Source organism: Manihot esculenta, chromosome 1, assembly GCF_001659605.2.
Source record: "Manihot esculenta cultivar AM560-2 chromosome 1, M.esculenta_v8, whole genome shotgun sequence".
NCBI classification, from domain to species: Eukaryota; Viridiplantae; Streptophyta; class Magnoliopsida; order Malpighiales; family Euphorbiaceae; genus Manihot; species Manihot esculenta.
The window spans coordinates 11,173,998-11,186,488 of NC_035161.2; the positions used below are offsets into that span (position 1 = coordinate 11,173,998).

General features: G+C 28.5%; 1 protein-coding gene across 1 annotated transcript; it reads left to right on the forward strand.

Moving 5' to 3' along the window:
* The first annotated feature begins 556 nt into the window (after window positions 1–556).
* On the forward strand, window positions 557–1,201 carry LOC110607717. Its single transcript, XM_021746869.1, has one exon. It carries the CDS (start codon window positions 557–559, stop codon window positions 1,199–1,201), a length of 645 nt encoding a protein of 214 aa, XP_021602561.1.
* Window positions 1,202–12,491: the final 11,290 nt, after the last annotated feature.

The following is a 12,491-nucleotide window of genomic DNA, read 5'->3' on the forward strand; positions in this document are numbered from 1 at the left end:
TATCCTGAGAATTGGTACTTTACACCTAAAGATTTTTCAAAATCTCAGGAATACTATCATAGTATTTTAGAAGATACTGAGTCAGTAAAAATAAAACATAATTTTGACAAAAATGATAAAAATATAATAGCCTACTCTTCCATACAGATAAAACGGGTTATCCATCCTAAGGATTGGCCAACCCTGAACTTGTATACTGGACTAACATTTAAAATCCTAAAAAAGCATTTTACTTCATATAACTATTTTGATTATATAGATGCTTGGAAAAATATTTTCAGTATCCAAAATCCAAGTCATACTCATTCATGGTTAATTTATTTTGACCAGTCAAAAATTAAAGAAACCACCAGATTTCCAAATTGGTTTTTAAAATGGTGGCAGCATAGAGGTATTTCAGAAGAAATTCTTTCACCTGAAGTACTTCAAGTATATCAGTATTTCAAAAGCAATTATAAACCCAACTTGAATGAGACCTATATACCCCCCTTTAATGTATTTTTGTAAAAACTTTTTTATTCATTGGGTATACCAATGGTTTTTTGATTTTCAATATATGGCGGGAACTTCTATTCCAGCTATAGTAAAGAAGCATAAAATTAAATGGTGGGGATCATTCAAAAACACCACCACAGAAATAGTTGTAAAAGAAAGGATACTTAAAAAAGCACAATTCCCTACTGTGTCTTATGCTGGTAAATTAACATTGCAACAAGGAGAGCCATCATTTGGAGCCCAGAAAGCCCAATGTCAGGCCTTATTAGCAGCAGCTAAAACCCCTGAAGAGTTCAAAATAATTTGCCAGCAGATGTTCAAGCAGCTTACTCCAGAAGAAAAAGAAAAAGTAAAGCAATCCTGTGATAAAGAATCGTCAAAGGAATCCAGTGATAAGGAATCATCAAGAAAGTCTTCCAGTAAAAAAATTTCAAAGAGGCAGTCCAAGAAAAAAATTAAAAAGCAGTCCAGTTCTGAATCGGAGTCGACAGCGTCATCCCAGACGTCATCCTCTAGTAAGAACCAGACATCTTCATACTGTGATAGTAATGAAGACGACTGTTATGGAGTTCTTCCCCCAGTAAAAATTAAAAGTAAAACAGGCAAAAGAAGAGATAAACAGAAGGCAAAAGTAAAAAAGGAAAAGAAAGGTAAATTGAAGAAAGGTAAGAAAAAGAAGGACACCACATCATCAGAATCAGAGTAAAAGACAAAAATAGTAAAAGACAAAAATAGTAAAAGACGTGGCAGACAAACTATTCATCCACAGTAAAAAGGAGCAGCAGTGGCAGACAGACTATTCATCCACAGTAAAAAGAAGCAGACAGATTACTATTTATGAATAGTAAAGGCCGCGTGAAGCAACAGTAAAGCCCTTGTGACTCTATAGTAAAAGCTAAGAATTTCTCTATAAAATGAAGCCTCTCCCCTTGTGAAGGCACACATTTGTAAAACACAACTCATTCTCTCCTCTCTCTCTCTCTATCCTTTTGTAAATTATCTCTCTTCATTCCAGAAATTCTGTATTAGTTCTTAGAGTTTTAAATATAGTAAGTTTTATTTTATATTTTATATATGTTACTCATATAAGCCCGTATTGACGGCACTCTTCTCTTCTCCCTCCTCACTCTGACTTAACTCTGGGGATCCCAGGTTAAGGTTGCAGGAACCCTGACCTCTATAATAAAACTAAAACACCATAAGTATGCTCTGTGGTTGCAGCTTAGTCTGATCTTCCACATCAGAAAACTGTTATAAATTTTCTGTTTGTTTGTTGCTTAAAAGCCAATGACTCTGAGAGGCAATTAAACTTAAACTTTTTGGTATATAGACTGAAAAATCAGACCTCTTCGATCTGGCAAACTGTTGTGCCGTAGAAGAAACTTGGATTACAAAGTCAAGTACCATTAAAGTTATCTGATTTTAAAGTTATATTTATCTGAATCACTGTGTGTTCGATCCTGTGTGTTTGTTTTGATTTTCTTTTTCTTTTTCTTCTGGAGTAAGCTGATTGAACATCTGCTGACAAATTATTTTGAACTCTTCAGGGGTTTTAGCTGCTGCTAATAGGGCCTGACATTGGGCTTTTTGGGCTCCGAATGATGGTTCTCCTTGTTGCAGTGTTAATTTATGAGCATAAGACACAGTAGGGAACTGTGCTTTTTTAAGTATCCATTCCTTTACAACCATTTCTGTGGTGGTGTTTCTGAATGATCCCCACCATTTAATTTTATGCTTCTTTACTATGGCTGGAATAGAAGTTCCCGCCATATGCTGAAAATCAAAAAACCATTGGTATACCCAAGGAATAAAAAAGTTTATACAAAAATACATTAAAAAGGGTATATGGGTTTCATTCAAATTAGGTATATAATTTCTTTTGAAATACTGATATACTTGAGATACTTCAGACGAAAGAATTTTTTCAGAAATACCTCTATACTGCCACCATTTTAAAAACCAATTTGGAAATCTGATGGTTTCTTTAATTTTTGACTGATCAAAATATATCAACCAAGAATGGGTATGAGTAGAGTTTTGAATATTGAAAATATTTTTCCAAGCATCTATATAGTCAAAATAATTGTATGAAGTAAAATTCTTTTTTAAGGTTTTAAATGTTAGACCAGTGTACAAATTCGAGGTTGCCCAGTCCTTAGGATGGATAACCCGTTTTATCTGTATAGAAGAGTAGGCTATTATATTATTTTTATCAAAATTATGCTTTATTTTTACTGACTCAGTATCTTCCAAAATATTATGATAATATTCCTGAGATTTTGAAAAATCCTTAGGTGTAAAATACCAGTTCTCAGGATAATATTTTCTGATAACTCCCCAAGGGTTTACATCATTGTAACCATTTTCAACAACAATTTCAAAATCAGATATATTTTTTACAATCCATTTATGAAAACTTGTGTTATACCCTTGATTGGATTGGATTTTTGGCAAACCCACAGCCATCAACGGATTTGAGATGTCTTTACTGTCTACTGTTTGAGACAGACTAGCCGTACCATGAACAGGTACGATCGCTTTAGTTTTAGAGGCCATACCTGAATCTCCTGAGGAGGAGGCTATATTCTGCAACGCTTTAATCACCTCTGGCGATTGACTTAACTCTTCAATCCATCTTTTTAAGTCTGATGGGTTTGATTTTAGGTCTGATGGGCTTGGATTTTTTACTTGTGGTTTTACGATTTTATCCAGGTCCTCCGAATGTTCTGATAAGGCTTTAGGAGTAGGACTTGGGCTGGATTTTACTTCCTTTTGTTTATTCTTCCTTCTTCCCATTGTTCTGTAAAAATTCTCGAGTCAAAAAATCTGGAATATTATTTTTACTGCCTTTAATATATTCATTATCAAAATCAAAAATACTTAAAATTGCCTGCCATCTAGCAAAAATCTGTTTAGAGGCAAGATTTTTAACATCTTTTTTCAAAACATCCTTTGCTGATTTACAATCAATTCTGACAAAAAACTTTTGATTTAACAAATCAGACTGGAATTTATTTATGTAAATTACAATATTTAAAATTTCTTTTTTAATGGTAGAATAATTTAACTGAGCTGAATTCTAGTGTCCTGAGGTAAACTGAATTATTCTTTTTTTATTGTCTGTTCTCTGTTTTAGAATTCCTCCATATCCTACATCTGAAGCATCTGTTTCTACAATTTTAAATGCTTTCGGATTTGGGATATACAGGTAAGGAATTTCCTTTACTAAGGATTTTATATGTCTTATAATGCTGGTATGCTCTTCAGTCCATGGTCCAGCATTTTTCTTAAGTCTATCATGTAATGGTTTTTATCATTCTATTTAAATTTGGATAAAAATCTATGATATAGTTTAGACAACCTAGAAACCTTTGTAATTGGGTTTTATTAGTTATTTCATCCGGGAACTTTTCTCCAAATACCATTGTCCTTTCTATGGGTTGGATTATACCATGTTCTATATAATGTCCTAAGAACCTGATTTTTGTCTGAAATAGATTCATTTTAGTCTTACTTAAAGCTAATCCATTCTTTTTTATTATCATATAAAATGTCCTTAAATGTTTAAAATGTTCTTCTATACTCTTGCTGAATATTAAGACATCATCTATATAAACTATGCAGAATTTTGAATAAGGATTAAAAATGTCATTCATTATTCTCTGGAATTCTAATGGTGCATTTTTTAATCCAAAAGGCATTACGTTCCACTCATATTGACCAAAAGGAACAGTAAATGATGTTTTATACCTATCGTTATGATGGATTTGAATCTGCCAATATCCTGATTTCATATCAAATTTACTAAAAATATTTGCATTATATAATCTATTTAAAAGATCTTTTTTATTAGGTATAGGATACCTAATCCATTTTAATGCTGTATTTAATGGTTTATAATTTATAACTAACCTTAGTGTTCTTCTTTCGATTTCTGCATTTTTATTAACATAAAAGGCTGCACACGACCAAGGGCTTCTTGATTTACTAATTAATTTTTTATCTTCTAATTCTTTAATTTCTTTTTTCCAATGTTCTAATAATTCTGGTGCCATTTGAATTGGTCTAGTCTTGGTTGAGATTGATTTTTCATTAAATCCTTCTTCATATGGCAAATCTACTATGTGTTGTTTTCTTTTCCAAAAAGCATTAGGATGATCTGCACATAATTCTTTTTTCATATAATTTTTTAATTCCTCTATCTTGGTTTTTATAAACTTACTTTCTAATTGATTTCCAATTCTAGTTAGATGTACATTATTCTTTAAATCTTTTAAATCCTCTGTTTTTTATTTTATTATTGAATTTATTTCCATTATCCTAATGGAATGTGCTTTTATTAAATTTAGATTTTTTGTTTTAGGTTTTTCTGTAAAATCCATTCTAATCCTTTTATTTTTTGTTTTAATTTCTATACAGTCATCTTTTACTAAATAAGGTGTTATTAGGTTTATAAAAGAGGTTTCTAATATTACCATATGATTTATCTGTTGAGATAATAAAAATACAGTTTTTATTTCTAAATCTTGATTTACTATTAATGTTTCTATCTTTCCTAAAATATTTAAATTAGTTCTATTTGCTGTTTTCAATTTTTCTTTAGTCTCCTGCCAAAATCTTTTAGGTACTAAACTTGATTTTATGCAATTTAAATCTGCTCCTGTGTCAAATAATGCTATAGTATCTATTCTGAAATCCTCTGATAATTTAATAGTTAATTTTACTAAATATTTTCTAGAAGTTATTTCTTGTAGTAATAATATAAAATTATTATCTACTTCTTCATTTTCTAATTAACTTATTTTACCATGTTCTTTACCTTCCTCTTCTGCTTCTTCAGATGAGGAGGATGACTCAGAAACTAATTGTTCTTCTAAGAATTTTATTCGTTTTGAATCTTTCTGGAGTTGATGCCTTAAATCTTTTACTTCAGTTTTTATTATTCTAAGTTCTCTTTGCAATTCTTCTATAGATGCTGTTTCTTTAAATTTTTTATTTTTGCTTAATATTTTAGTTAAATCATAAGTTTATTTTTCTATCTTTGGAACGATACTTTTTACTTCTTCTGTTTCATCAAAACTTTTAATTAATTTTTTAAGAAATTTTTCTTTAGTATCATTATCTTCTATATTATTTATTAATTCTAGTAACGAGCCTTGCTTTTTTGTTAAGACACTTATTGATTTTTCTGACGAGCTAGTGTCTAACTCATCTATCTGATCTTCACTTTTTGTTATTTATGATTCCGAAAATTCTGAATCTATATATAATTCTTGAATTTTATTTATTATTTCTTCATCTAAATCTAACTCATTTAGTTTTTTATTGAATCTATAAAATTTAGATGTATGACCTTTTTGTCCACAATTATAACATGTTAGATCTTTGAATGATTTCTTATTCTGAGTCTTATTTACTGGGATTTTCTTCCTATATTTTTTGTAAGGTTTACAATTTTTCTTTTTATAGTATTCTTCCTTACTAGGTTTTGTTATATATTTTTTCTTGTAATATTTTTCTCTTTTATAATATTTTCTTGACTTAGATTTAGAACATTGACCATTACAACTTTTATCTTGGGTTATTCCATAATCAAACTGTTTACAAAAAGATCCTAGTTCTTGCTTAGTCCTATGCATTTCATATTTTAAGGTTCTTTGTAACTTTAAATCCTAATAAATTTGTAATCCTTCTTTCTGAATTATACTTACCAGTTGGCCATATGTTAATTTTTTATATGGTATTGGGTTACCAAACTGTTGTTTTATATTGTTCCTGACTTTTTCTCCTAAGAAATAAGGAAGTCCTGCCAAGAATTTTTCTTTCCAAAAATCTTAATTTGAATCTTCCCTTAACATTAATCTGGTTAGAAAAGTGGTTTATAGTACTGAAAATCACTTAATTTTTTACATTTTAAATTGCTTAATAGTTCTGCATTTTTATCCTTCAAAAGAGATGGGTCTCCTATAAAATGTAATGAAATTGTTAGAATTAAGATTGATACTACATCTTGAATAGTTTCTCCTAATTCATTGTATATAGGTTCTCCTTCACTATTTACTTAGATTGAGTTTAAAATTTCTAATTGTTGCATCTCTGTTAGGTGGTAATCCCACCATTCTTTTAGCTGTCCTGTAAAACCTGCTATAATTATTTCAACTATTCTCTATCTGAAGCAAAAGATTGGGTTTTATATGCATTAGCTGCCATAGTCATTTGTTAGAGTAAACTTAAAATATTTTATTCAGACAATCCATCTATGTTCCATTCATATACTGTTGAAGCATTATATTTAAATTGAGATGTAATATTTGGCTTTTCCATTAATCTTAAATCTGGTGCTCTACTTACTATTTCTCTATGTGATATAGGATTTATTTCAAATTGCTTTATATCTTCTGAATCTGGCTGGCTTTGCTCAGTTTCCGTTTCTGACTCTTCTTCTAAAGCATTTATATTTCTAGATTGAGGAGTTTCTGGAATTATATTTTTACTAGATTCTGAAGTTTCTATTTTACTTAATTGGTCTTTCAGACTTTGCAAGAATTCATCTTTATTAGCTTTTAACTCCTTTTGACTTGAACTAGATATCTGGTATGGTTTAAAAATATGTGGTTTTATTTCTTTTTTCTCTTCTATTTCTACCTCTTTTTCTTCTAATATTTTTTCTATCTTTTTTAACTGAGTACCTATACATATTAAACTTGCATTACTAAAATTATTTTGTTCTATGACTTTTTTATCTGTATCATTTTCTTTAGCTATTTTATATGGTGCACAAATTATTTCACTTTCTCCATGTTTTATTTTACTAATCGTCTTAGGTGGAAAATCACTTTGAATCACCTTATCATTTATAATCCATTTTGCCCTTTTATCTCTTACAGTTATTGGATTTATACTTTTTATCTTTATTAATTCAAACCACTCAAAGAATTTTATTTTTCCTATCTTACTAACATATTCAAAATATTCTTCTTTTAATTTTTCAAAATTATTTTCTTTAACAATTTTATTTAATTTTCTTAAATTTTTTGTCTTAGTTATTTCTTTTAAAAATTTCTTTTCAATTTTTTCTTTAGTAAGAACATTTAATTCTCTATTTATATTATTTATATTTTCTGTTATTGCAGATGCTGATGGTGATGATGGTGAAGAAGGTGCTATTTCAGCCTGCTGATTTAAATAATTTTCTACTGGATTATAAACTGCTTGGAGAACTGAAGAACTATAGTCTACTCCTTTCATTTTAAAATGTCTATCTGGAATATCTGATGTAGAATATCTGGGTTTTACAATAGTTTAAATTATAGGTTTAGGTTCATCTTCTCTATAGGTTGCATATATTACTGATGGTATAGCTGATACCCTTCCTATGTCTTCTGTTACTACTGACGATGATGATTCTGTATATCTACTACTTATGCTTCTATTGAATTTTAATGATACTTTACTATTTTCAAACTGTTCTATCTTACTTAAACTTGTATTTGATTTTACCTTTTCTTGTTCTGGTGGAGGTACTATACCTTCTAAAATCCATTCTTCGGGTAATGTTATATCTTTCCAATGTATCGTTTTAGGTATTACCGTATTTATTTTAGTTAAATCTGTTTGTAAAAACCTTGTTTCTCCCTTTTTAGGTTGTAATTTATATCTAGTTCCAAATGCTGAATTCATAGCTTTATAATGAATTTTATATATTAGTGCTATTGGAATAGATCCTTGTTTCATCTTATAATTATGGGTTTTTATTTCCAAAACTATGCTATCTAAAATGTTTAGATCATTTAATGATATTGTCATGTCTGGATATACTTCAAAAGATATGGGTCCTTCACTTAAACTAGTTTCTATAGATTCTAATAAGGAATCCTGAAAATTTAAAAATCTTGCATCTCTTACTACTGCTAGTATACTAGTGTTTAATCCTTCTCTAGTTAAAGGTTTTATTCCTACCTGTATTAATCCTATATGAATATACTTGTACTTTTTACTCCTATGATGACTTAGTGTTTTTGAAGATAAAAGGGTTATTTTCTCGAAAGGTTTACTTAACTGGAAATCCCTTTCTTCTATTTTTATTACATAATCTATTTTAAAAACATTAAATTTTGGGATTTTATAAATTTGTTCTTTATCTACTTTAGGAATTTCCCATTCATCTATTGCTTTTACAAAATCTTCCAATATTAATTCATTTTTATTTATTACTCTTTTAATTTCTGAAGACTCTGAATCATCTGATTTTACTGTACTTGCCGATTTACATAGAAAAGGATCAATTTTCAAAGATCTTGAAATATGTCGCGGCCACTGCCTGTTATACCCTAGGATGCCTAAACAATTTTGGCTAAGACGAGTTCAATTGGCATACCCAAAACATATTTTTTTAAAAATCTTTAATAATAGATACAAACTATTCATCCACAGTAAAAAGGAGCAGCAGTGGCAGACAGACTATTCATCCACAGTAAAAAGAAGCAGACAGATTACTATTTATGAACAGTAAAGGCCGCGTGAAGCAACAGTAAATCTCTTATGACTTTACAGTAAAAGTTAAGAATTTCTCTATAAAAGGGAGTCTCTCCCCTTGTGAAGGCACACACTTGTAAAACACAACTCATTCTCTCCTCTCTCTCTATCCCTTTGTAAATTCTCTCTCTTCATTCCAGAAATTCTGTATTAGTTCTTAGAGTTTTAAATATAGTAAGTTTTATTTTATATTTTATATCTGTTACTCATATAAGCCCGTGTTGACGGCACTCTTCTCTTTTCCCTCCTCACTCTGACTTAACTCTGGGGATCCCAGGTTAAGGTTGCAGGACCCTAACCTCTATAATAAAACTAAAACACCATAAGTATGCTCTGTGGTTGCAGCTTAGTCTGATCTTCCACATCAGAAAACTGTTATAAATTTTCTGTTTGTTTGTTGCTTGAAGACCAATGACTCTGAGAGGCCATTAAACTTAAACTTTTTGGTATATAGACTGGAAAACCAGACCTCTTCGATCCGGCAAACTGTTGTGCCGTAGAAGAAATTTGGATTACAAAGTCACATACCATTAAAGTTATCTGATTTTAAAGTTATATTTATCTGAATCACTGTGTGTGATTTTAAAGTTATATTTATCTGAATCACTGTGTGTTCGATCCTGTGTGTTTGTTGGTATCATATATATATATATATATATATTAATAAAATTACACTATTAGAATATAAATTATTAAAATTATTAATAGTGTAATTTTATTAATATATATATATATTATATATGTAATCTATTTAAATAAAATAAATTATAATTAATTAACTAAATTAATTAGATAAAATGATAAGAAGTATTTAATAATTAAACAATATTGTAATTATATGTATTAATTTTATTGAAATATATTATTAGAATTATACATTAAAATTATAGTATTATTATAAATTATTTAATATATATATATATATATATATATATATATATATATATATATATATATATATATAAATTGATTTTTTGGTACGGTTTCGGTTTGGTATGATTCGATATAGTTTTTATTCAGTTTTGGTACAATTGTTGATTAAAAAATCAAAATTAAATAAATAAATAAATTCAGTTTGATACGGTTCGATTTCTAAATTATCGATTTTTTTATTTTAATTTAATTTAGTATAATTTTTTAATTTTGTTCGAGACCAAAAATTATGGGCAGTACAATCTAGCAGTTCAGTTGCAGCAGCAAGCAAAGATATATATGAAATATTGAATAGTATCAGAAATATTATTTTATTTTATACATTCCCTATTACTTTTTTGGTAAAACATTCATAAACTGTAACAAAACACAAAGCCCACCGCTTTAAAAGGTTACTTTTGCATTAATTATTACTACTTGTTTAATTGATTTGTTCTAGAATGCGTAAGCTTAAAAGAAAAGTACTTTGGTATATATATAGGCTAAGAGCATCCACAAAATTCTCCTTGCCCCCCCTAAGTCGGCAATAAAGAAGGGTTTCCAAATATAAACAAGCTAATGATTCATTGAAAAGAAGCAAGAATTTTAGCTTTTTGCTCCACTGTTCAAACCACTGATAATAATAATAATAATAATAATAATAATAATAATAATAATAATAAAGGAAAGAAAAGATTCACTTGAACAGAAGTTGCTGATAACTAAAAATTCATTTGGAATCCCTCTTAGCGATAATTAAGAATGTTTTTGTCATTACAACCTTTGTACTTGGAAGCAACGCGAACATTTTAGATCTATCATGTTCTATATGTCTTTCTTTTTGTTATTATTTATTTATAATTATTCTTCTTAGTCATATTAGAAAATATGCTAAACAAATCAGAAAATAACAAAAAAAAGTTTAGTAATTGGAAAGATTATTATTCCCTCTTCAATGCTTTTCTTTTTTATTGGATTTTTGAATTCTCTATTGAAATGATGTACTCTTTATACGCTTCCACCCAAAAAGCATAAGGAGATAAGAATACTTGAGAGCTTAGAGAGAAACCAAAATGTCTTAATACCAAAGAGTGTTTGAAGTAGGAAAGAATATTTTTCCTATGACTTCCTTTAACACATATATATATAAAGTAGAAAAAGAGAGAATATGGAGATTTCATTGATAATTATAATTTTTATTTGACTTTTAAACTCGTTAATTTGATTGTTTAATTATAATGGTGTTTTGCATTCAAGACTTAATTTAGTGGTAAGTGCATTCGAGTAAATTTAAGAGTTGTTAGATTCTACTCTTTCAATCCCTAGTTTTCATTTAAAAAAAAATTATAATGGTGTTTTATTTATATAGTATTTACTTTTTGATAATATAAAAATTATATGACTAGTAAATGTGAAATTATTCAAACTTTTAATAGTTTTAAATTATTATGACTCGGTTAATATATTAAGTTAAAACTTTTTTATCGTGAAATTCATGATATCTGTAACCTTGTGAAATTTTTATTTTAAGTAAATTATTTTATTTAAAATATTATTTTATTAATATTATAATTTTAATAATTTTTAATTTTAAAATATTATAATTAATTATAAATTTGATAAATTCTTTTTCTACTATTTATTTATTTATTTTTAAAATAAAATTGGAAATTAGAGTAAAATATAAACACATTTCAAATTTACTTAAATGCATTTAACACTATGTGAGTGCTTCTACTATTTATTTATGTATATATTATTATTTTGTGATTTTATTAACTATTATTATGTTAATAAGTAAATAATGCAATTGTAATTGTAATGGGAGTTCTAATATAATTATATGTATTAATTTAAAATGTATTTTAAATTTTATGAATTTTAATTAAATTATACATTATTATGTCACAAATGAATCATAATATTATATCATAATATTTAGATTTAACATAAAAAATTTTAGCACTCACAGATTTAATTTAATGGTAAATATATTTAAATAAATTTGAAAAATTTTAAATTTTACTCATCTAAACTCTAATTCCCGATTTTCATTTCAAAAAAAAACAAAAACATAAAGAAATTCTAATAAGTATAAAGATTTAAAGGTAATTTTACATTATAAGTTTGGAAAAAAAAAAAAATAAAGAAAAAAAAATGCAGACGTCCTCGCTCATGGTCCCTCTCCCTCTCTCTTCCTTCTTCCTTTTTCTTTCCACCAGGCACCACCAGCCATTAACGGCAGTGACAACTCCACTACCGGACCAGCAAAGACCGACAAACATTCTCATACTTAAACAAGGGCGGATGATGGCGGTAGCGGGCGAAGAGGCAAGGGGAGAGAGAGATACGCGACGCACCGAAGATTCTCCATCCAAAATCCGGCAGTCTCAACATCGGATCAAGGAGTTCTTGGCGGTATTCAACTCCTGGATTTACGGGCTTCCTTTTCCAACTAATGGCGCCTCTAACCGTGATTGGAACCACCAGTTTCAAAGAGAGAAAATGGATGGAATTACAACTTTTCGGCCAGATTTCGGCCAATCCGG